This window comes from Bactrocera tryoni, unplaced genomic scaffold (genome assembly GCF_016617805.1).
Source record: "Bactrocera tryoni isolate S06 unplaced genomic scaffold, CSIRO_BtryS06_freeze2 scaffold_85, whole genome shotgun sequence".
NCBI lineage: Eukaryota > Metazoa > Arthropoda > Insecta > Diptera > Tephritidae > Bactrocera > Bactrocera tryoni.
This window is the reverse complement of record NW_024396501.1, coordinates 28,090-54,349: the sequence shown is the minus strand read 5'-3', so window position 1 is coordinate 54,349 and position 26,260 is coordinate 28,090. Positions and strand designations below refer to the sequence as shown.

The window sequence follows — 26,260 nt, the reverse complement described above, 5'->3', positions numbered from 1 at the left end:
CTCATTTAATTTCATTAAAATAACACACACATTGGTGAATATAGCCACACTTATATATGTATTTAGCTGGAAGTTCTTAAATCTGTACCTCATTTTTCCATGGTAAATTGTAACAACATTTATTAAATATAAGTGATATTGATTACAAAATGCAGCTCAATCCTCAACGCAATAAAACATGGCACACATAAACAGCCAATACATTGTGACAAATTGTAATTAATTATTATATCAAATATGAGCGCGATCTGTCAACCGGTTTATTTACAACGGCTGTTTAAGTCGGTATACCTCAGTAGTGCGTTGCGATTTGTGCAATGGATAAAAAAATCGAACAAAGAATTTTTCTCAAATTTTACATATCTATCCATATTTTGTGTGCGGAATCGTTTCGGATGTTGGAAAAAGCTTACGATGATTCAGTTTTATCAAAAACACAAGCCTACGAGTGATATAAAGTCTTCAAAAACGGTCGGGAGATCGGTGAAGACACGTCTCGTTCTACTTTGTGCTTTATTCATTAAACGAAATCAATGAAGGACTACAATTATACCCTGAACAGGGTATATTAAGTTTGTCACGAAGTTTGTAACACCCAGAAGGAAGCGTCGGAGACCCTATAAAGTATAAAGTGTTGAGCTGAGTCGATTTAGCCATGTCCGTCTGTCTGTCTGTCCGTCTGTCCGTTCGTCTGTCTGTATATATACGAACTAGTCCCTCAGTTTTTTAGATATCCTTTTGAAATTTTGCAAACGTCATTTTCTCTTCAAGAAGATGCTCATTTTTCGGAACGGCCGATATCGGACCACTATAACATATAGCTGCTATATAAACTGAACGATCGGAATCAAGTTCTTGTTTGGAAAACTTTTGCATTTGACAATGTATCTTCACCAAATTTTATATAGATTATTTTCTAAGACAACAATGTAATCTCCGAAGAAATTGGTCGGATCTGTTAACTATAGCATATAGCTACCATACAAACTGAACGATCGGAATCGAGTTCTTGTATGGAAAACTTTCACATTTGACAACGTATCTTCACGAAATTTGGTATGAGTTATTGTTTGTACAAATAATGTAATATCTGAAGAAATTGCTTAGATCGGCTTACTATAGCATATAGCTGCCATACAAACTGAATGATCGGAATCAAATGCTGGTATAGAAAATTTTTGCATTTGACAAGATATATTTACGAAATTTGGTATAAATTATTTTCTAAGGCACCAATGTAATCTGTGGAGGGTATATTAGCTTCGGTGCAGCCGAAGTTATAGTTTTTTCTTGTTTTCTTTAATTAATAAGAACGATACAACCCGTAAGAAAAAAGTCAGGGAATTATAGTAGTAAGTTCTGCGTGGACTCATGTGTATCTTCATTTATAGATATATATATATATATATATATATATATATACATATATAATGCCGCCATCCTTTGCACATGTGTATTATTATACGCTTGCCTCTCTTCAGCCTTAGTATTGTGGAAGCTGGGAAGGGGAAGAAGAAGTGTCTAGATATTTCTAACTTACTTATTCAAGTTGCTCCAAAGGACCTCCAAAATCTTTAGCCTCACCGCACCGCTTACTGCCAGGGAGCTCAAGGCCTGTATAGCTCTGTTATTGGAGTTGATGCGTACCTCCCTAAATAAGACACACTTCGAAGAAGTACATTGCTGCATCCTTAATGGCTGCAACTTCTGCTTGACAAGACTTCGTTGCTAACTACCCGCGGACCCCTACAAGTTCAGCCTCTGTCACATCCACATATCTTTTGGAGGTAAGTGCGCGGAGAAGATGCAGGAGTAGGTTTGGCGTGGTAGTAGTCCAAGTTCTCAGAGATGCATTCGAAGTGGAAGACGGTTTCGGAATGTTTGTCTCTGCGATCCTTAGTGTGTCCGGAGAGCTTTGCAGCAATGCATCTGCCGGCAATGTTCACGGGTGCTATATGTATAATGGTGTTAGGTTCCACCTTTAGTGTTGACGTATTGCACCACTAATGCCAATGAGAGCCGCTCGTTAAACACGTTCCAGATGTTTACCGAGCGTGGCTTTAACGCACGCCTGCTACTAGACAAATACACCATAGAACAGTATTTGCTTAACTTGATTATTTGCTTAAATATGATAATTTGGTTTGTCAAAACGAATGATTTATATATTTATATATGTAAGTATCGAAAGAGACCAGGGAATCGCGGGAAATTCTCGTTCATATAACATATAGTTTTCTTCTGCAGTTAGCAAAGTGGCGATATCATAGTGATGGGCCTGCCTTCTTATGAAAGGAGAACACTTAATTTGAGATGATACGTCTGTGGTTAAGTCGAAAGGATTTCCATAGTCGGGTAAAAAGAACTTTTTTTGTAGATGATATATTCTTTCTTGGGCTGCATTTGAATTAACTTTTATGCTTTTGGAAGAGTTAGGGCAGATTTTATATTAATATTTTGTGATACCTTTTACTTTGATCCTTATAAAACCAACAACTATGCAAAGCTTTTTTTCTGGTTCGTTTGTTACTTCTTTGTGAAACTCACAAACTGGACAAATATGTGAAGATTGCTAATAAAGAACAGTACCTGATTGGAATCTGGCTCCTGTGCCAGTGATAAAGCTAACAGCATATAATATGGTCTCGATGAAAATAGCAAAGCGAACGTTTCATCTGAGAAATACCTCTAAAGTGATATTTATATCAATACAACGGACTCTAACGATGACTTTATATAATTCCACACTTTCTGCTTCCAACTGCTTTCCTCGATTTTGGTGTTCGGTGCTGTTGACAAGTATTTCCATTATTACCTCTACATTACATGAACTGCGTTTGAGCCTTATTGTGTCTGCTTGTACAAATTATTTGAAGACTTTACATTGTTTATTGCAGTATAATATACTGCTTTTGTTCTTACTGTTTAAATTAGGCGAATTTCGTGAATTTTTTTTAAAGTACTCGATTGAATGTTTCGAACTTCTTTGAACGTAATAAGGTATATTTTCAGCTATATTTGTAGATTTTTTTTTTACAAAATTTTTGAAAATAACGGAGGTCTTCGGAGGTGCCAAAAAAGCGCCCCAACTACTGACATGATTCCGGCCAACTAAGTAGCTGTAACAAAAAAATTCAAAAAGTTTAATAGACCTAAAGATATTTCCTATACAATGACTTACGATCTTTGAAAAATATCAAAAATTAACAAAATGGCGTAATTTTGAAAACAAAATTTTATTTTTTTAGGTAAAAAATGGTTGTTTTCTTGATGCTAAATTGACAATATTCAATTAATCGTAAAGGTCGTAAGACATTGTATAGTAAATTTATTCAACAATACTCAGTTTTAATTTGAAGTCGATCGGTCAATTTCACGTTAAGCTACATATGATGTTAGCAATTTTAAAAATGTCGTTTCGAGAAAAACGCTTTTAAAGTTTCACTTGTATACTTTTATACCTGCGAGCGGTCGCTCTTTAGAACGCTGCCATCCAAAAACTATACAAGAATATTTTTTTGAAAGTGTCACACTGGTATAGCCCCTTAAGAAGGGACCCGCCCTGAAATAGTTTCCATGTTCATTTCTCCGAATTTACTCAAGCTGTAATAACTGTTAATAGATACAATAAATTCGCCAGAAGAAGAAGATGCATTTGTAGGAGGCGGTGACAAATCTGACAGTGAACTAATTATTATTTGAGCTAATTTTGTTGCTACAAATACGATAAGTGTTGAGGTATGTAATTGGCAGTTTTAATTTTTTAACGAGTTCGGCCGCTATATTTGTAATTTTGAGGGTAGGGTTCAAAATGGCTCGAACTTTATACCATTCACCATCGCATCTTAAACGGATCTTCAGTGTGGGCAATAAGGTCTGCTTAGCCAGTAAGGATGGTAGTCGGGTCTCTATCGCAAGTGGATGATTCTCAACAGTCACGACACACATGACAAATGGAACATCGATTTTTGCTTGTGCATCCTTCCGTCTTATGCGACCTGGCTAAGCAATTAACGCAGTAGTGGTGTTTTATTACTACTTCGTATTTCTTAGTTATGTTGTATTCCGAGTATGTAGCGCAAGTCAATAGACGGTGGTCTTTTTTGCATATTCCGCAGGCGACATGACGATGTGACGTGGGTTTTCTGTGATTTGCGATCATTTTTCGGGTTTTGTGATCATCACTCTCCTTTTTCTCACGAATAGTGGGAAACGCCCCATGCGTCGTGACATCGTTTCGTCTTCCGAAATTGGTGTAATGCTACGAGTTGCGCTACGGGACCGGATGGTAATGGTCGAGCTCATACGACGAGGTTTGGGTGAGTTGGTTATTGTTGGGGCCATTTCACTAAAAAAAGAAGAGAAAACTTGTATGTTATTCTGTATTTAATATCACATTTTTGTGATGGGGCGGGTTACTGTGCCTTGAGAAGTTTGGATTACAACTACTCGTGTTTTATTGTCTAAGCCGGGGAAGACCTTTTGGATTCGACCGAGCTTCCATTCGTTGGGTGAAATATTTTCGTTTCTTATAACGACTAAGTCGTTAACTTCAAAATTACGTTGTGGATATTTCCATTTGTATCGTTTGTGTAGCTCCTTAAGGTACTCCTCCTTCCATCTCTCGCAAATGTGCTGGTAGAGTATCTGTTAACGATGCTTAAGTTTGCATCCTCTAAATTGGGTTCGGCAGGGGTTAACAATGGGGTACCTATAAGGAAGTGTGCTGGAGTTAAAGGTTCCAAGTTTGATGAGTCGTCGCTTATGGGGCTTATTGGCCGAGATTTTAAACAACTTTCATAGGGTAGCAAATTCTTCAAACGTGAATTTTTGTAATTTTGCGATCTTTTTTAGGTGGGTTTTTAGACTTTTTACGCCTGCTTCCCATAATCCACCCACATGTGGAGCTTCTGGTGCGCTGAAGTGCCATGAGATACTTTGATGGCTATGGAGAGATGTAATTTGAGTTCGATGTGTCTGTAATAATTCACGCCGATCTTTCATTAGCAACTGTGAAGCTCCTATAAAGTTTGTTCCGTTGTCGGAATAAAGATTGGCGGAACATCCACGCCTCTAGAAGAAACGGGAGAATGCTGCTAGGAAAGCTTGCGTAGTGAGATCGCTAACGGGTTCGAGATGTATTGCTTTAGATGAGAAGCATACAAATACACATATATATCCTCTGGTGATTAGACATGCTCTCCCAGTGTAGTTTTTGATGTCATAGGGTCCAGCAAAGTCGATACCAGTGGCAGCAAACGGCCGGGTTAGGATGGTTCGTTCATTTGGAAGAGCTGCCATTATTTGGGTTTGTTGAGCCTTGTTGTGTATGATGCACGGTTTGCATTGATGAATTATTGTTTTAATCAGCATCTTTGCTTTGGGTATCCAGAATTCTGTCCTTAGGAGTCGGAGAACTAGCTGATTTCCGTCGTGTAACGTTGCTAAATGGGTTAATTGAGTTAGTAATTTTGTTATACGACTATTATAGCGTAATAAGATAGGGTGGCGCTCATTATATGATAGCGCTGCGGAATTGGTTAATCTTCCGTCACTTCGCATAACTCCTTTAGGGTTAAATAATGGATTTAAAGTCAATAATGAACTTTTCTTATGTATTTTGGTTTTACGGGTCAATGCATCATATTCTTCTCGGAAATGTGTTTTTTGGGTGTGAATAATTAACTTCATTCGGGTTGCTTTGAACTCTTCAGGGGTTATTTCGTGGTTTGAGTAATCAATTTCTCGCCTCCTTGGTGAGGCATTTGCGCAAAACCTGAATAGGTAAGCGATAACGAGAATAGCTCTGGGGAATGAGGAAAACCTTTCGAGTATATCCTCTTAGGTGGTTATCGCAAACGTCTTAACGGGTATGAATTCCACGGTAGTGTTGTATGTTTTCTCCGTTGCTGGGAAATACTCTTTTTCATATTGTAGCCATTGGGGTCCATGCCACCAGAGGTGGCAATTCAATAGATCAGTGGGTGTACATACTCAGCTTGCCAAGTCTGCGGGATTGTCTTGGCTTTCCACATGGCTCCAATTATCGACTCCCACTTTCTCGGTCATTGCAGCTACTCGATGAGAAACGAAAGTGGTCCATGAACAGGGTGGTTTGTTTAGCCAAGCGAGAACTATGGTTGAGTCAGTCCAAAAATGATTTTTATATTGGGTAAGGTGTAGTTGGTATAGGGTAGAGTTAACAAGGTCAGCCAGTAGAACCGCTCCGCAGAGTTCCAATCTGGGTAGGGATACGGTTTTAATGGGAGCAACTCTTGCTTTTGAGACTAAGAGAGTTGTCCATATTTTGTGTCCAACTGAAACCCTTATATACAGTGTCGCGACATATGCTTTTTCTGAAGCATCAGAGAAACCGTGGAATTCGATGGTGGCTGTTAGGTTGAAATGGGTCCATCTGGGTATTTCAATTTTGTTTATGTTGTCGTAATCCTTTACGAAGCTGTTCCATCGATGAAGGTTGAGGGTCTTCAGGCTTTCATCCCAGTCAGTTTTATCTAGCCATATTTGTTGCATAATTATTTTTGCCGTGATTATTATTGGACTAAGCCAACCGGCTGGGTCAAACAATTTTGCTATGGCTGATAAAACTTCACGTTTGGTGTGAGCGGGTTTTTTCTCCATTGGGTTGACGAGGAAGAAAAAAGAATCCTTTTTGGAGTTCCATGGAATGCCCAGGGTTTTGGTGTTCTCGGGTTCCGAAAGGTTGAGTGTTTCCGTCTCTAAAAGATGATCCTGTGGTAGTCCTTTCAGAATGTGTGGGTCATTGGAGGTCCATTTTCGCAGAGCGAATCCTGGGGACTTCAGAGCGGAAATGAGATAATCGCGTGCTGACTTTGCTGTGGTCAGGTCATGAGTTCCAGCTAAGATATCGTCTACATATATTTCCTGGCGAAGTACGAGGGCTGTCTGATAAATAACCGATGCACGCGACTTTTTCAAAATTTTTTTTTTTATTTTTCTACATAGTCTCCTTGTAACTCCACACACTTCTCCCAGCGATGCTCCCATCTCTACAACCCTTCCAAATAGAGCGCTGGAAATGTTCATGCGCGCACGTTTGTGGTCTAGCGTAAGCAAATGCGGCACCCAACGCGCGGACAGCTTTCTCATGCCCAAATCTTGGTTTAATATGCGACAAACACGTTCTTTTGAAATCTTCATAATCTCAGCTATTTCCCTAACTTTAATCCGGCGGTCGTCTAGTACCAATTGATGAACTTTAGCGATGTTATCGTTAGTGGTTACCGTTTTTGGACGCCCAGGACGTTCATCATCTTCCAAGCTCCTGCGACCACGTTTAAATTCAGCTGCCCAAAATTTGACGGTGGTAAACGATGGTGCAGAGTCACCATACATAGAGTCCAACTCATCTTTGATTTGTGAAGGCGTATTGCCTTTCAAAAATAAAAATTTAATTACAGCTCAATATTAAATTTTTTCCATTTTGGGGAAATCACCGCAATATACTTGCAAAAACGACTGTCAACAGATAATTGCGCAAGATAAATTTCTGAAATTTTGGCGAGTAGCTATTATAATATGCACAATTTGAAGTAGAAACTCTTTTTTCAGATGTGCCGCTAGCTTCACGTTGAGGTCGGTTATTCATCAGACAGCCCTCGCATTTTGGCTGCTAATGGGTGGGTTTCTTCTATGTCATCAGCTAGCTTCATGAGGATACGGATCGCTAGATACGGCGCACAATTTATGCCGAACGTGACTGTTGCAATTCGAAGTCTTCTATTGTGTCTTCCGGGGACTTCCTAAATAATATCCTTTGGAACCGAGTGTGATTAGGGTCTACGAGTATTTGCCGGTATATTTTCTGAATATCCGCATTAAAAACGAATTGGAAGAGTCGCCAATTTGTGATCAGAATGACAAGGTCTTTCTGTAAAGTGGGCCCGATATGTAAGACGTCATTTAAGCTTTTGTTATTTGACGTGGGGCAAGATGCATTAAATACCACACGCAATTCGTGGTTATACGATCAGGTTTAATGACTGCGTGATGTGGTAAGTAATATTGGGTCGGTTTAACAGATGGGTCATATTCTATTTTCTTCATTTGTCTGAGTTCCAAATATTCCATAATTGCTTTGTCATATTCTGCTTTCACTTCGGGTTTTTATACTCTCGCAACAAAGTTACTAAGGAGAGTATTATAGTTTTGTTCACATAACGGTTGTTTGTAAGTCCTAAAACTAAAAGAGTCAGATATAGTAGTTGTATATACCAAAGTGATCAGGGTGACGAGTAGAGTTGAAATCCGGATGTCTGTCTGTCCGTCCGTCCGTCTGTCCGTCCGTCCGTCCGTGCAAGCTGTAACTTGAGTAAAAATTGAGATATCATGATGAAACTTGGTACACGTATTTCTTGGCTCCATAAGAAGGTAAAGTTCGAAGAAGAATCGGCCCACTGCCACGCCCACAAAATGGCGAAAACCGAAAACCTATAAAGTGTCATAACTAAGCCATAAATAAAGATATTAAAGTGAGATTTGGCACAAAGGATCGCATTAGGGAGGGGCATATTTGGACGCAATTTTTTTGGGAAAGTGGGCGTGGCCCCGCCCCCTACTTAGTTTTTTGTACATATCTCGATATCTCGGAAACTACTATAGCTATGTCAACCAAACTCTATAGAGTCATTTCCTTCAGGCATTTCCATCTACAGTTCAAAAATGGAAGAAATCGGATAATAACCACGCCCACCTCCCATACAAAGGTTATGTTGAAAATCACTAAAAGTCCGTTAACCGACTAACAAGAAACGTTAGAAACACTAAATTTTACGGAAGAAATGGCAGAAGGAAATTGCACCCAGGCTTTTTTTTAAAAATTGAAAATGGGCGTGCGTCGCCCACTTATGGACCAAAAACCATATCTCAGGAACTACTGCACCGATTTCAATGAAATTCGGTATACAATATTTTCTTAACACCTTTACACGCTTTATCATGCGAGAGTATAAAATGTTCGGTGACACCCGAACTTAGCTCTTCCTTACTTGTTTAGGAAAAGCTCGTTCATTTCTGAGGAATTGGGCCAACGCTATATGTCTAGAGTATCCGATATCAATATTGTTGGGTTCTGTGAAGGGTAGGGTTACTATATAGCGCCCATCTGGATTACGACGGGTAGTTTTTTGGAAAATTTCCTTACAAATTTGGTCCGATTTGGAAACTACGGATTCCTTTGGGATTTCCTCCACCTCCCAAAAACGTGTGAGTAGATTTTCAGGGTTCAATTTATTGTAAAATGAGACTATGGCGGAATTTTGGGAGGATTGGGTTATGGGTCCGGACAATATCCATCCGAATTCTGTCTCTTGAGCTAAGAGTGAACCTAGTACGTTTCTCTTTACTCCATTGAGTAAAATACTTGGATAGATATCACTACCGATTAGTATATCCACGGGTCTGGGTTTGTGAAATTGGGTGTCGGCTAACGTGAATCCAAGATTTTTAAGACACTGCTTTGGATCTATGGGGTATGAGGGTAAATTATCAGTTAGGCTATTTAATATAAATGCCTGAGCTGATAGCTTATAATTTGTGTTTAAGAGTGAGCAAAGCGTGATTTCACAAATACTCGTTGTTGTTGCTGAAACTGCATTGTTTAGTCCGGTCACTTGGGCTGATACAGAGTGGGTGGGTATATCCAAACTTCTCTGAAGTCTTCGAGATATAAATGTGGCTTCCGATCCTGAATCAATAAGAGCTCTCGCGGAATATCGCTGGCCATTATGTTCTATTTGAACCATTGCAGTACCGAGTAATATCTGCTTCCTACTTGGGTTGGGTGGGTCTTGGGTTGATGATATAGTGGACTGTATAGTTGTAGTGTAGGCTTGCCGATTTGTATTTGTGCTTTGGGTGGGTAATACGGTACTTGAAGCGTTTTCAGGGTTCGAACTAGTGACGTTTGGTATTTCCGGAGTTGATTCAGGTCGAAAGCTGGATTCAATGTGTATCAGAGTATTGTGTTTTTTGTGACACTTACGACACGAGAATTTACTCACACAGTTCTTGTAGCTATGTGAAATGGCCAAGTGGTTACAGCAATAACCATATTTTTTAACTGTACCGGTGTGGAATGGGGGTAATTTTGCTACTGATTGAAGTTTCCAACAGATTCGAGAGTTTTGTATTTGTGGGTTAAAAAACTGTCGAAATTTGACTCACGTCAATTAATATCTGGGAATTATCTGCTAGAGGCATATTCACGAAGGTTTCGGGGGTTTGCTTAGGTAGTTTTGAGTTTCAAAGATATATGTAATATCGGATCCCAGCTTTGTATGTCATCGTCTCAAGATTGTTTAAATTGGTTGAAACGTTATTAACGGAACGTTATAGCTTTTTATAGCACAACCTGTTTCCTGAGCTGCGTGGAATTGAGTTAAAAAGGGTCTTTGGTTGGGTGTTTACACTGCAACCTCTTATTTTCGTCATTGGCCGACTAAAGTTTTCCAGGCAAGTATGAAACCATCATTTGTTAAGGGTGCGTTTTGAATAACCTCTCTTGCTTCTCCTCGGGTCTTCTGAGTAAGGTGAAAGAGTCTTTCAACATTACTAATCCTTGGGTTACGGATATACAGGGCTGTAAACATATCCCGAAAGGTGGGCCAAGTTGTGTAATCTCCGTAAAAGATGTCAGTGTCGCATGGTGGAAGGTGAACTGCAGGAGCAAAATCCATCATCGTGGCTTCTGAAGTCCTTTCCTTGATGGGTTGGGTTGACACCTGTGTTTTACGCGTATCTACATCTTCGTTGATGGAAGCTAAGCAAGAGAGGTACATTTGATAACTTTTTCGGTATTTTTCTTTCACTTTAAAGAAATCGATGGTTTCATGACTTTCGCGAGAAATCCTTCTGATCACATCATAAGGCCTTTGCTTTTTCATAGAAGCGAATTTAGTTCATGTTCCAACTTTTTAATTTTAAGTGTATGAACCGATTCATCTTCCTGCTTTGGAGTCTGAAGAGGGGTCTTCCACGAATTCAATTAAATCCGTTGTCGTAATTTTGAAATCTTCCATTTCCATTTTTGGGTAAGAGATATTTAATCTTTGGGTTGAACGAGAAAAATAAGTCGCGTGGGGAGTTACCACGAAAATGTAATAAAACAAACTTTAAAAACTTTTCCTATAGTGTTTTATTTATTTTAAAAATTTCAAATTAATTTTCTTGTTTTTATCTCTTTGATGTTCGATGGTTAATATTTATATGAAATTATTGAATTTCCGATGAATCGTCGAAAAAATCGATAAATAAAATTTTGCAGGGTTTTGCACTTTTTCCTACTGGGTCACCGTTTTAATTTCCTACTGGGTATTTGTCTTTTGACGTGCTGTTCGCTAGCAATTTTCGTCACCAACAAATACATATAAGCGAATGGGTGCGCTATTCGTAGGTAGTTAAGTAATTGCAGGTGTATATTTATTTATAATATAATTTCAGTTTTACGAGAAGAATGCTATAGCCGACGGCAAAATATATGCACATATTTTATTATTGCACTTCTTCTCTTGAGTAAGTATATGCAGGTATGTATGTATATATAATTAAATAGTGCAAATCAAATTTTTGTCAACCCAATAGAACAAATAAATTATGCTTAAGGACACAATTTCACAATTTTTTAACAAATATGATTTGCACTTTATAATAATATATAGAAACCAGTAAGGAAGGGCTAAGTTCGGGTGTCACCGAACATTTTATACTATCGCATGATAAAGTGATAATCGAGATTTCATTATCCGTCATTTACATATTTTTCAAATACCGTATATAGAAACCAGTAAGGAAGGGCTAAGTTCGGGTGTCACCGAACATTTTATACTATCGCATGATAAAGTGATAATCGAGATTTCATTATCCGTCATTTACATATTTTTCAAATACCGTATTTGTGTAAAGTTTTATTCCGCTATCATCATTGGTTCCTAATGTATATATTATACAGAGAAAGCATCAGATGGAATTCAAAATAGCGTTATATGGGAAGAAGGCGTGGTTGTGAACCGATTTCACCCATATTTCGTACATGTCATCAGGGTGTTAAGAAAATATTATATACCGAATTTCATTGAAATCGGTCGAGTAACTCCTGAGATATGGTTTTTGGTCCATAAGTTTAATCGTATTAATACTTTCTTTAACTTTAATAAAGATTTTCGAACTTCCACTTGAATTTATACCGCATGCATTGGTCAATATGCAATTTAGCGCATTATTGTATAGAGAATGGAGAAAATTTGCCCTAGCTCTCATATAAATTATATAAGGTTTTGAAACGTTTGTTGACTTTACTCCTTATATTTGTATAGGTGATAAAATGTAAAGTACATTAATGCAATTCGGATAGCAGCTTCTTTTTTTCTGTGTGGTTTAGCGCTGAATATGAAATTGGTGTAGACTTGAATAGAAACCTAATATAAATTAAATTCCGATACCAATGTTGACGTTTTCCACAACAACTCAATATATTTAATTTAGTCATTTTGGTAGAGTTTATACCACATGTATCTCTTTTGAAGATGATTTTAATACAATTTTAGGCGTCGCAAAAGTGAATACAGTCATAAAATATATAAATAAATATAAGTTAATGAAATTCTAAATTTTATTATAATTCATTCTCGATTTCTTCGAATAATGATTCAACATTCATTCCTTTGCAATGTTTTTATACTCTCGCAACATTATTTCTGGTTGCCAAGCGCACAAATCGCCATTAAGCGAATACCTATAAAATGCCATAACTAAGCGCCAAACTACGATGTGTAACTCTAACTTGGCACAGGATATAACAGTAAAGAGGCTATAAATTTTGAAAAAATGAGCGTGGGCCCGCCCTCTTACTGGTTGAATGTACATATCTTCTAAACTTCTTAAGCTACAATAAGCAGATTAGCTCAGAAAAAATCCCTTAAGGACACTTATTGACAATTTAAAAGTGGATTAAATCGGAAGATAACCCCGTCCATTCCCCATATAATGGTACTGTTAAAAACTACTAAAAAACATTCTTCACTTTCCAGTGTAAAAATCAATAAGTAATTCATATAACGGGATAAAACTTTTCAAGCTCCTTGGTACCGATTATTGGGACTCCAGTGCCTGTAGTTGACTTTTCACTTCAAATATCGGTCAATGTGTTAGATATATTGGTGGTAGAGAGGTCGAAATGACTAGCAAGGTCAAATATCTTGGACTTACGCTGGTTTCAACTTTGCGGTGGAAGCAGAATGTGAACCAGACCCTGGTAAAAGCAACAAAAGCATTATTGCTGTGTAATCGGCTGGCAGGAAAATCCTGTGGCTGTAAGTCAAGGGTCGTAAGGTGGTTGTACACCATGATTGTGCGACCGATAATAACGTATGGGGCGGTGTTCTGGGCCACAATAGCGTCGCAAGCTTCGGTAAGAACCCAACTATCGAAGCTGCAGCGGCTAACTTGTGTCTGCATGACGGGCGCAATGCGTACTTGTCCAACGGCAGCTCTGGAGGTCCTGATGGAACTCACATCGCTTCATTTGGTGATCGGTCAAGTAGCCAAGCACTCACTTCTGCAAATGACAGCAGAGGGGTGTGGCAAAGGTAAGGTAGTCTCGTCCCAGAGGATGGAGGTGGTAAGTGGTAATATTCCAATAGCCCTCCTACCGAAGGACAGCATTACCAAAACAATTAACTTAACGAAGAAGTTCAAGGTTACTCTCGGTAACAAGAATGAGTGGAACGACTCCACTCTTGAGCTAACGCTGAGGGAAAGCACGTTGAAGTGGTACACCGACGGCTCGAAAACGTCGGAGGGAATTGGGACAGGAATCGCGGGTCCACGCACCAAACTCTACATACCGATGGGTAGCTTTCCGAGCATTTTTCAGGCAGAGGCCTTTGTCATAAGTCGATGTATAGAGATAAAAGTCCATCGCAACTATCGCAATGAGCGAATAACCATACTCAGCGATAGTCAAGCGGCACTAAAAGCGATCTCCTCGGAACGGCTGAACAGCCTAGCTGAATGAAACCAGGTGCACCTAAGTTGGGTGCCTGGTCATAGAGGTATAGCCGGCAACGAACTGGCTGATGAGCTTGCCCGCTCGGCAGCCTCGACCAATATGGTAGGGCCCGAACCATTCTCCGGGGTGGGCCCACATACTTTTAAGGAGTTGCTCCGTAAGGAAGAAAGAGTGGACAGGGAAAGGAATTGGCAACGAGCGCATGGTATGCGACATGCTAAGTTGCTAATTAGGAGGTACAACCAGAATAGGTTTAAATCAATAATTAACCTCCCAAGAGATAAGCTCAGGCTACTGGTTGCACTTTACACCGGCCACTGCAAGTTGAATAGAAATTTATTTAACACGGGCCAATCATCTTGCGCCAACTGCCGGTTTTGCGACAGGGAGCCTGAAACCCCGGAACACCTGCTAACCGACTGCACAACAGTCTGTAGACGCAAGTTAAAGGCCCTTGGATCCATGTTTCCGAATAGTTATCACATCTCCTCACTAGCACCCAGTAGGATATTGGACTTTATCCCTATACTGGGGCTTAGTGAGTCAATGTGAGTTAGGAGAGGGCACAATAGACCTAAAGTCGCGGTGCATTCCTCAATTATTTATCTATCTATCTAGATATACATATTAACGAAATTTAGGGATAATATTTTCCTGACAATGGTATGTCTGTGTGTCAAAAATTAATCGGGTCAATACTTCTCTTAACTCCCATATACGTAATAAAAAGATTTTGAAACTTCCATTGTACCACATATATTGGCCAACATGTCGATTATCTCAATGAAAATTAGAGAGCATGTTTTACTCATAACATGACATCTTTGTGTTAAAAATAGATAATTTATCTATTACTTGACGTAGCTCCTTGATTGTGCATTCAATTTCAGTATCGTATTGTTATTCCCTTTCCAATGCATGCATCTTGTATAAAACGATGGGTGCTATCAGGTTCAAATCCGAAAATACTTTATTTGCACTTAAAACACATATCTATGTCTCATTGTAAATTTCTGTCGTAATTTGATGTACAGGAAAGTTTAATGAGACACACGATGTAACACATACTCATACAATTTCTATATAGTACATCATCCACAAAACTTCCGGATTTGAGAGGAAATATATCGACATTATAATGGTTGCATTTGACGCGGCTTGGATATAAGATTAATAAAAACCCTTGTTTTAACACAAAACCTGTAGCTGGGTTTTGCCGTATATACTATATAGACCTGATTATTACTGCTAAGTTCCGCAAGTTATTTAAATTAGTTATTTATGATATATTTTAACTATTTATTATTTTGAAGACACCGTTGATTTCATTCAGATTTTCAGCGCGATATATATATTCACACTCACATACTATAAGTGTCCATGCTTGTATTGTCTAATATTTTATATATTTATTACAACTAAATGTTAGATACTTAGCTTTTAGAAATTTAATTACAAGTATGTATTTTAAATTTTATGGGTTGGAAATTGGTTGCATGTTGAATAACTGCCATCGATGGTACTTATGGCGTCTTGGGAAATGTGGAATAGGTCTCAGGAAGATTCCTGAATGTTTCGTTAAGTTTTCAATCGCACTGACAGTTGCACGTAGAAGTATTTGCTTGAATGAACTCAAATTCGTAATCAGGACTCCTAAAATACACTATAGACCACTTAGCACATCAACCGCAATTTTTTCAGATTTATTCATTAGTGTAATTATGCGAAAGATCCAGCGAGAATTATTGAATATCAATACATAGTATAAAACAAAGTCGTTTTTTCTGTCCCTATGTCCATTTTTTAATAGATAAGTGATTGAATAGGAAGGTTTATACATATGTATGTATAATAACAGATTACCGATTTAAAAATTGCAGGACGCAGCGTTTGCGGCGGTACCGGCCGGCCGAGGCGGTGGAAGCGTGCCTATAAATAGCGCGTCGGAGGCCGCGGTTCTCCCTACAGTACTTTGAATTTAGCAGCGATCGGACGCGTTTCTTATCGGAGCTCTTTAACGAGGAATATTTCAACGGAAACGATAAAACATATGCGTACATTTTCAAACTGAGCCTTCCTCAAAGAAATACAATTACTAAATATTTGGAATAGTAGAATAGAACTGCAACCAAATACGCAGTGCAATGAATTATAACTAGCTCAGTAATCAGTTGATGAATGCCAGCCGACTTATACGTCATTCCACGCTTGAGAACCGGTTCATCATGTACAGTCCACTAGAAAGACTGTCGATTGGACTCCAGTGTGAAATGGTGGAGCCATGTTTCTATCGACACACATCGACGCAATAATTCGATTTTATTACGATTAAAGAGCACTAAAACACTTCTCAGAATCAGCAATTTTTTGTTTTTATTAGAACTTGCGAGGCACCCACTTTCTACATAGCGTTCGCGTATTTGGGGAGTCATTGTTCTCGATGCTCATTTCGCTTCTTTCCGACCCAGCAAACCTCTTTTCAATGGTTGATTTCCCTAGCGCAGAGCCTAAATTCAACAGTATTTTCCCCCAAACCAATGCTTTATTAACACACGAAATGCCTTATGATCCATTTTTTTTATAAATTAACACAAATTGCTTCACAAAAAAGCTATGTCTTATTAACTAATAGTTATAATCAAATTAATAGAAATCCATAAAAATGGTCGTAGTGGCATTGTCTATGTATCAACCACAGCAAAGCGTGGACGGGTCGTCTAGTTTTAAATAAATTTAAAAGTAACAAGAAAAAACCTTGAGTTCGGCTGCATCGAAACAGAAGGTATCCGGAAGATAATAGGACTGATTTTCTGCCGTTGGGACTGTACTTCGGAGCGTGCGCGCACCGACTGAATTCGGTAAAGGGCGTTCTTAGCTAACGAATGAGCAGCTGGTCAGTTGTCTCCGGGAGAGTCAGGACAAACATTTTTGCTCGATGTGTTTCTGTGAGGGGTGCAAGCCGAAAATGCAGCGATCGTTAGAGGAGAGGTACGCGATTAAATTCTGTGTGAAACTCGGTAAATCCGTGACAGAGACGTTTGATATGATACAGCAGGCTTACCCAGATGATGCTTTAGCAAGAAGTGGTGTGTTTCAATGACGCCAGGCTTTTTTGGAGGGCCGGGAAGATGGCGTTGATGAAGACTGTGTTGGGATACCTGCGATTTCGACAAACACCGACAATGTGACCCGTGTGCGCAAAGTTTTGAACTTAGACCGTCGACTAAGTATTCGTTTAATTGCCCAGATATTAAATTTATCAAAATCTGACCATGAGAAAGGTGTGCGCGAAGATGGTCGAGTGGAAGTTTGCCAAGAGAATTAGGACATGTGTGAAAGTGACCCCCAATTTTGAATAACGTAATCACAGGTGACGAGTCATGGATCTGTGAATAAGATCACCAGTTTCCTTGCCTGAAAAGGTCGATGAAAGGCTAGCATTTTGAGACGACAGAGGGGATTCAAGCAGCATGCAAGGGTATTCCAGAGAATGCTTTCGGTGGCGCCTTCAATGCTTGGAAATTGCATTCAATAAATTTATTTAAATCGACTCAGTCTTATTACTTTCCTGACAAACTAGTAATCTGAACATTTTTTTCAAGGATTGCATCATTTCCTGAGGCAATAGCCCATGTAATATTTCGTCAAATGAAAAAGCTTTCCATACTGCTTTTTATCCCAAAGTTGTACCTTTCGCTCTATCAAAAGCGAATTTACATACATATATCTAAATGGCTGGCAGTTAATAGCACGGTTTTCGCGATAAAATGGAAAATGGCTCTAGAGTTCATTTGAATTAATAGGGAACCAAGAATAAACGATTTTTTTATGAAAAAATCTTACTCGCACAATTTTATTTGGACATAACCGGTTTTACTCGTACTGAACTTTAACAAAAAAAAACTAAACAAATCCAGAATTGTGTCAACAAGATTAAAAAATACAGTTTTGAGAAAATGCGTTTTAATTTTCTGCACAAAATATGAATATCATCGAAGTAATAATCATATCATCATTATTATTTTATGTACATTATTTAAGTTTAGGTTTAAGTTTATCCATAAGGGTGTAAATTGAGGACTTTACTGAATTTGTTTCGAAAAAAAGTATCTGGCTCCCCCCTTCATAATCATATGCAAAAATTCTAGAGTAAAAGATTACAACAAGTATTTACCGTTACTTTTTTCGGTTTATGGTGCCTGCGAATTGTTACCAGAACAAATTTACGAAACATAGAGTAAAATGTAGAGAGAAAACAAAAACTAAAACAAATTTGGTAATTCGTGAAATAGATTTAAATTAATACGTTTTGGTGAAAAAGTTTAAGTGAAATGAATAGAATAATGTTGTTCTTTTTTCTGAAATAAATACATTTATCTATTGACAACATAATTGTCAATTAAGTAAATGATAAAAAGCGATTGGGATTGAGAATAACATATTTACTTAAACTTAAGTATAAAATGAATTGCAGTAACTATTATGCAAATAAACTATTAAAAATGTGATAATTTTTTGTACGCGAAGTGAGTTTTATAATCATAATAATTATAATTTCAGAATCTTTTCACAATAATTTCATTTAAATACATAAAAGTTATTATTAATATATGTATGTATGTGTGCCCAGCAACAGTGCAACTTAATTAAATGACGGCAATGAAGCTCTATCAAAGATCAAGGTTTGATGATATAGTGAATTCAGTCAATGTTGTAGATCACTCCAAGTGGAATTTCGTGAGGGTCGTCCAAAATCAGTTGTTGTCCCGGAAACTTTTGATGCTGTGCGGAAACTGATATTACAATATCGTCATGTGACCTATCGTGTGGTTTTGACAATTGTAGGCAGTAAGACCAGGATACATTCAACATTTCATAAAAACTATACTGTAAAAAAATTTGTCAATCGCTCAAAAAGAGATCGCGTCGATTGGTCGACAGAAATGTTAAAAATACGATTGCAGTGAATTGTGGACTTATGCGTATAAGCCAGAAAGTAAACAGCAGTTGCCAGTTTGAGTGTTTCCAGGTGTGACGATTCCAACAAAAGTTGTTTGGGCACGAAGTACTTATAAGCAAATTGTTGCCTGTTTTTTTTGAAAAACTGGACGAGTCGCAACCATACCACTCGAACAAAGGTTAGATTAGATTAGATGGCTGATAAGAGATCACACGTGGACTAGTAATGTAGTCTTTTGTGAAGCCATTGAAAAAAGAACTCCCATATTCGGACTTACAGATTGGCGAAACTCTTTGTAGCCAATACATATTTACAAAGGCGCTTAACTTCAACACCCGCCAGTTCGATAGGATGTCCGAAGGTATGTGTCACCAAGTGTCTAAGCCTTGACTTCCCAAACGCGGGACAGTCAAGAAGGAAGTGAAGGCTTGTTTCTACCGCATCTTCTTCCAAAGAACTTCTGCAGTCAGCTCCGCCAAGATTCCTATTCTTACCGCATGCATGCCAGTAGAGCAGTGGCCTGTTGAGAGTTCCACTACTAATGAGAGGCTAGCCTTACTGAGGGCAAAGAGATCACTAGATCACCTGCGATCTATCTTGGGCCAAAAGACTTTGCGACCGAGCAAGTACCAATGCTGGCCCAGCGTTGGTCAAGCATCCGCGAGACCCAGCTATTTAGTAGTAGAACACAAGAGGATGCAGGAGCACCGACCCGTTCCCATTCTACCGATAATGATTCTAGGGTGCCTTTTCTTGCTAGTTCATCAGCGTTGCACCCATAGCAGTCTAATCAAAAAAACTTTCGCTGCTAGAGATAGCGACGTTAGACATTCTTCGATCAACCCTGAACGCACTGTAGATGAGTTCGAGGCTAGTATTGCCGCTCTACTATCCGAGTGAATGATCACCTCTCAGAAGGTGGACGCTCTCCGGAGCAGCAAATCTGCTGCTACCTTGATAGCGGTCCCGACAGTACTCCCCTCCACCAACCTTCCCACCAAACTTTGACCCATCCGTAAAGAAGCTTGCTGCCCCTCTTCTCCAGCGGCTTCTTCCCACCCATATCTCTCTCCTCGATATATGGGCAGAGAAGGCCGCCAGAATTCGATATGGCGACTCCATGATTCAGATGATCCGGTATGCAGTCAAAGTTTGTGAGGATATCCGAGTGTCCAGGTACGCGTCCCCCTGTGGGTAGGGGGGACCCCCTTTGGGTAGGGAGGAAAACCGAAAATACCCGTGTTAAGGCATTCCTGTCGTAAGAGGCGACTAAAATCTCACATGCACTGTGTCTGTCTTTCTGGGCTTGCCTTGAAATGTCAGCATGGTCCATGTCAGATACAGTGCTAAAGTATCGTCGTAAAAAACGTTTATTGTACGCTGTATATTTCTATTCCTGGTATAATGACGTCTCGTTTGACAATTTACGTTTTACGAGACACTTGTCATCATACAGTTGAGTTCTTACGGGCTCAACTGGCAGTAGCGTAAGCTACAAGTTACACCAAAGACTAAAACATGGTACCACGGGGAGCAGTTAGCCCTTGGAGGTAACGCCAATCTGCTCATTGGATTTTTGGCCCTTTGTGGAGCTTCGTGGTTGCTGTGGCTTAAACTTAAATGCAGGAAGGGCATTTAGTCCGGTGTGGAGTCGCATTCCGGCCGGGTGCCAGACCCAGAGTACGGCAGAGGTTCTAGGTCGGAATCGAACCCGACCAAGGCGGCAAGGGTGTTTCCTTCCACCCGAACCAATTAGAACCAAAGTGTTAGTGTTTGTGGCGATACTCATGCTTTGGTTCTCCAAGGTATGAGTGTTTGTGGCATGCACTTATTCTGTGGGGCGCTGATCAACGCATTGTATTGATCTATGTGCTTCAATCAATAGAAAGCACCGTGAAGTTAGGCTGTCGACAGCAGAATCCCACGTAAAACCACAACGGACTCTGTCCAGGTACGCGTTCCTTTAAGAATCCAGATTCTCTGAGCCTTACAGCCACCTTCGTGGCATTACACGTTCCGACAATGTCCACGGGCGTTATGTTCAAAATTGCATTAAGTGCCATGGTTGGGGTTCATCTTAATGCACCGCACATGCTGATGAGCGCAGCCCGTTGAACGCTTTCGAGTTTCTTAGCAATAGCTCCTCTACAGCAGTATAGGGCAATATATGAATTTTTGCTCTCTCCTCGATATTCGGCTTCCATGGAAGCTTCTTATCCAACGCGACAACGGTGCCACAGGGATCTTATATTTTCTACTGAATAAAACCCTTTCTGTTTTATTTGGGTTTATGACTAGTCCACTTTCGACCTCCCATTTTGTTACAACGCTGAGATATCCCTGCGTCAACTCGTACACGGTGCTAAGGAACTTTCCTTTGACCATAAGAGCTACATCGTCTGCATAGGCAATCACCCGACATCCGCGATGCTTTAGTTTATTGAGTAGGTCGTTAACGACTAGGATCCATAGAAGAGGAGAAAGAACCCCACCCTGTGGGGTTCCCCTACTCACATTTCGCCACCCGCGCGCGCTACCCCATTGTGTTTCGATCACTCTGTCGTACAGAAGACTGAGAATGAGTTGCTTGAGGTTCGATTCAACCCCAAGACCGTCAAAAGCAGTTACGACTGCCTCCGGCAGGACATTGTTGAAAGCCCCCTCGAAATCAAGGAAGGCCCCAACAGCGAAGTCTTTAGCTTCAATGGACTCGAACAAAGCAGAACAGTAAATTCTAAATCCTACGCCACCATTTATTTGCCAGTTATGTTCAAAGAAATCAGGAAAGCAAACCGCTAATATGGATCATTCTTTACTACGCCAATGCGTCGAAGCGACACATCGAATGAAACAACTGATTTTTCAGGCACTCAAAACATCGATTTGATGAGTCATCCACTGCATAGTCCAGACTACTCATACATTTTTTTCTTTTTATTTCCGTCCCTAAATTATAAACTAAAAAGTCAATGTTTTTCGACACCTGAAGAGGGGGTTGATGCATTACGAAGACATGTTTTGCAGATGCGTGAATCAGAGTGGCAAAAGTACTTCGACAACTGGTTCAAAAGCATGCAAAAGTTTATAGATCGTAATGTAGAATATTTTGAAAAACAATAAAGCGATTTTTAATTATTAATATCTGTTGTTGTTCTCTAATCCCGATATACATATAAAAGGCAATTCTCGTATTGCACCAGGAAATAAATAAGGAAATAAAAAGGTATATCCTATAGAAGAAAACAAAATGGTAAATAGAGGGTCAAGTTCTATAACTTCACGTACTGAATAAAAGATAATTATTCCACACATGTTAATAAAAATATATTCCTTATATTAAAAAAATAGTAAACACGCGTTTTGATTATTATAGTTTTATTTAATATTGTACTATAAAGAGCGATTCATTTTGAAGTTTCCTACCTTTTAAAATAAAAAAACAAAGAAACCTCAAATTTAATGGGGGGATGTTTATTATCATTCGAAAAAATGTTCTTTACCATTTATTTTTTGAAGGTTATCTCCTTTAAATGTTGGCCTCTGCTACGTGTCATATGGTTCATCCGTTGAGTCCAATTTTCAATGGTAAATCACACACGTGATGTTTTGCTGTATTTGGTAAGCTTTCAATTTAAGATCTCGACGTAAAATGTGCCAAGTTGCTCCATATGTCAGTCCGAGTTGCTTCGAACGGTGCCGAATCGCCTCTCCACGGTTTTTTTGTGCACTTTCAGTGGTCTCCTCAGTCGAATATTATCTAACAATGTATGCTGGGTTTCAAAATGGGTGCTGGTTTTGCGAATAGTACGCTCAGTAGGCCGATTATATTGAGAGAAGCGCGAAACTCACGCGTGATCTGTCAAAAAAGACTATGGAAAAAAGCACTTCATTATATTTCATGTTTTATGAATTAACATATAGTATATCGAATAATCACGTAACAATTTTATCCGGATCTTTCATGCAAATACTCCTATGTGAAACCGTTGAAAGAACTCAAAAAGGCGAGGAGAAAAACTTCCGCAAACGCAAGTTTTCATAGAATTGTAAATAGTGTATTTCGACTATTTTAGGGTGTAACTGTACTCTCCATGCAATATGTTATGAGAGTGTAATTATAATTATTGTTTATAATATATTATTGTTGTCATTTCAGTATGCAGATTATAAACTCAGCTTGCACTAAACAGACTGATCCATCCAATACAATTGAATTAGGGAATTCAATGGAAACAGGGAATAAATATTTGGACTCTAACTTACTAAAATATTTCTCCGAACCGTATGATGCTAATACTAGTGCTTCCGTGGCATCAGGAGTAAAAAATGCATTTTTATTATCATCGGACGCTGCTTCCTTACGGCAAATTGATGAACAATCCGGTCCTGTTGTATCAGCATCTTATATGAATTTTCAAAATGTAAGAAGAGAAAATCTTGTTTTGATACCATCTCCCAACTCTCTAGAACATCGTTTACAACTCTATAACTATGCGTTAAATATAGATCGCTTACACTGTTTTCATCAAAATACGACAGCAGTTTATGGAAGCAGGCCTGGAGCCGGTTTGCAACTTGTAGTAAATGGAGAAAACAAATGTAATTTAGAGTCAATAGATATGAAGACGGAAAGTAATTATTCCTGCCCTAACATAAGTAGTGTTAGACCATATGTCCCGTTTGCGTTAGCACATGGAAACCGTTTGGATTTGTCAATGTCACTATTCCCACATCGAATGGTTCATCCTGAAGAGCCAAAACCACAGTACAGCTATATAGGTCTTATAGCGATGGCAATACTGAGTTCTGTCGAAACAAAACTCGTACTTTCTGATATATATCAACATATTTTAGATAACTATCCTTACTTTCGTGCTCGTGGACCAGGTTGGCGTAATTCTATAAGACACAACTTATCATTGAATGATTGCTTCATTAAATCTGGACGTAGTGCCAATGGGAAGGGCCATTACTGGGCCATACATCCGGCAAATATTGACGATTTTCGTAGAGGTGATTTCAGACGTCGTAAGGCACAACGCAAAGTACGCAAACATATGGGTTTATCGTTAGATGATGGTAGGGCAGAGTCTCCTAGTCCGCCGCCACTCGACCTATCATCAACGCAATTAACATCAACACGTTTGCTCCAATTACCTTCACCAGGGAACAGTTTAACTACGACGCATGATTTTAGGACACCTAATGCGCGTTCATTTAATTATTTGAACCCATTATTGCGAGTTCCCCCATCGTCGTCTTCGTTACAGCAAGCGCAACAGCACATTCAAGACAGTTATTTTGGTACAGCTATTATGGAACATTATACGTGTATGCCGTCAGTTCCAGCATTCAAAAATGGATATTCCACATGTTCACAGCAAGAATATTCTAAACTTTGTAGCAATCGGCAATTAGATAATCTGCACACAAATGACCCCGGAACGCAATCGTTGTCTGAACAGTCCGTTACCGATAATCACAAAAACTCAAAAATTTCTTTAACTAATGGAACGGCCATATCGACTGTTGCACCACATTCCTTTACCGGGGCAAAATCAAATTATTATACGCATATGCATAAGCGACAATTTGATGTAGCATCTCTCTTGGCTCCCGACCGAAACATTTTCACTACAACATTAAGAGAAAGAGATCACCAGACATCTACTTTTGATGCATTAGAATACGCTCAATTTCTAAAAAAAAAAACAGAAGAAAATGGAAAGTACCGGCTGCAACATATGCCTGCTGAGACACAAAATACTCATCCGTATACACTCCCCGTTTCACAAACTTGTGCTTTATCACCACTAGAGATCGAGTACGACCGCGAACAGGAGCAAGAGCAAGATGAGATCGACGTTGTTGCAAATGATATCGATGAGCATAGCAAGCAAACATTTTCATTTACCGCTGATCACAATAATAAAGAACACCAAGAATTATTTAGTTCGATTTCAAAAAGCAATACCTGTTCCAAAAATGGTGCAGAGAATTACGATGACTCTGATAATGAGAATAATATCATACATAAACGTACCAATTCGAGTCACCCCCATCCTTTGATACCAAGTGCGGTTATAGAATGGCGTATGCTGCAACAACAACCCATATCAGTAGAGGCATTTATAAAAAAATTTGGGGTCAGTAAATCATCTAATGGGAAAAGTAGTACGGAAGGTTTTGAAGATTGCTATGCTACAAAACATACATCTTCAAAGTCAGCAAATCCAATATTAAATACACAACGTATGGCCTTAGAAGGCAGAAGTGAATTGAACCTTAATGACAGCAAAACTCAAATGGAACTATGTGAGCATAAACCAAACGAAACAACCCCCAAAAGTCTTCATGTTCGACGTATAATAAAACATTTTCACCAGCATCAGCAACAACATAACCAACATATTTAAAAGAACCGTTCAATGATATTGGGGGCCGCCATTATAGCACTTACATTACGGCGGGTGCAACCAGACATATGGGTCGTATGCAATTAAAACAGATCCAATTTCACAACAAAAATTCGACGTGATTAGTAGAGTTGGTAAGGGTTAGCAAAAATATAAAATCCATGAAATTTAGTAAATCGATCCTTTCTTGTGAAATTGTCCTATGTTATAAAAAACTATTTTTACGGGAAAGCGTTTTTTTTTTGGTTTCTTCAAATTTGACTTCGGAAACTGCTTTCAATTTTCGTTGTACAACAATAATACAACAAATAGTCAACCAACCAAAAATACCAGCCAATATTTAATGATGAATTCAAACCATTTTTCAAATATTTCCACTTTATGACTCATGCCATAAGCTCGCGTGCAAGGTTTTGAGCATGTGGCCTTTTTTGCACAGAATTTAATTGATCAATTTACCGCCCTGTAGCTGTTTTAGCTAGAATGCAACTCTGTGAATTTTTAACCACACAGCTGATCGTTAATGAAGTAACCGGCTGTGCGAAAAGAAAAAACTAATTTATGAATTGTAATCTTAATATTATAAGTTAATTTGGCTGTGCGAAAAGGCTATCACTTTGGCACTTTTAACTCGTTCTAAACCGATGAAATGAGAATAAAAATTTCTTGTAAAATATTGATATGCATATGGTTTTAGCTTAGTATAACAGTTTGCTTATTTTTCTCATAATATACGTTAGTAGTGTCAATTTTAAATTTAAAACTTTTTCCCTTTTGGATTCTTTTAAGATTTGGATTGGCCATTAAATGTCTATGTTTATGTTTAAATCCATATTA

General features: G+C 38.8%; 1 protein-coding gene across 1 annotated transcript; it reads left to right on the top strand.

The window, feature by feature from the left end:
• Nucleotides 1-23,626: 23,626 nt before the first annotated feature.
• On the top strand, nt 23,627-25,423 carry LOC120781998 (forkhead box protein O). The gene has a single exon (XM_040114163.1). The coding sequence runs from the start codon at nt 23,627-23,629 to the stop codon at nt 25,421-25,423; it is 1,797 nt and encodes a 598-aa protein (XP_039970097.1).
• The last annotated feature ends 837 nt before the right edge of the window (nt 25,424-26,260 follow it).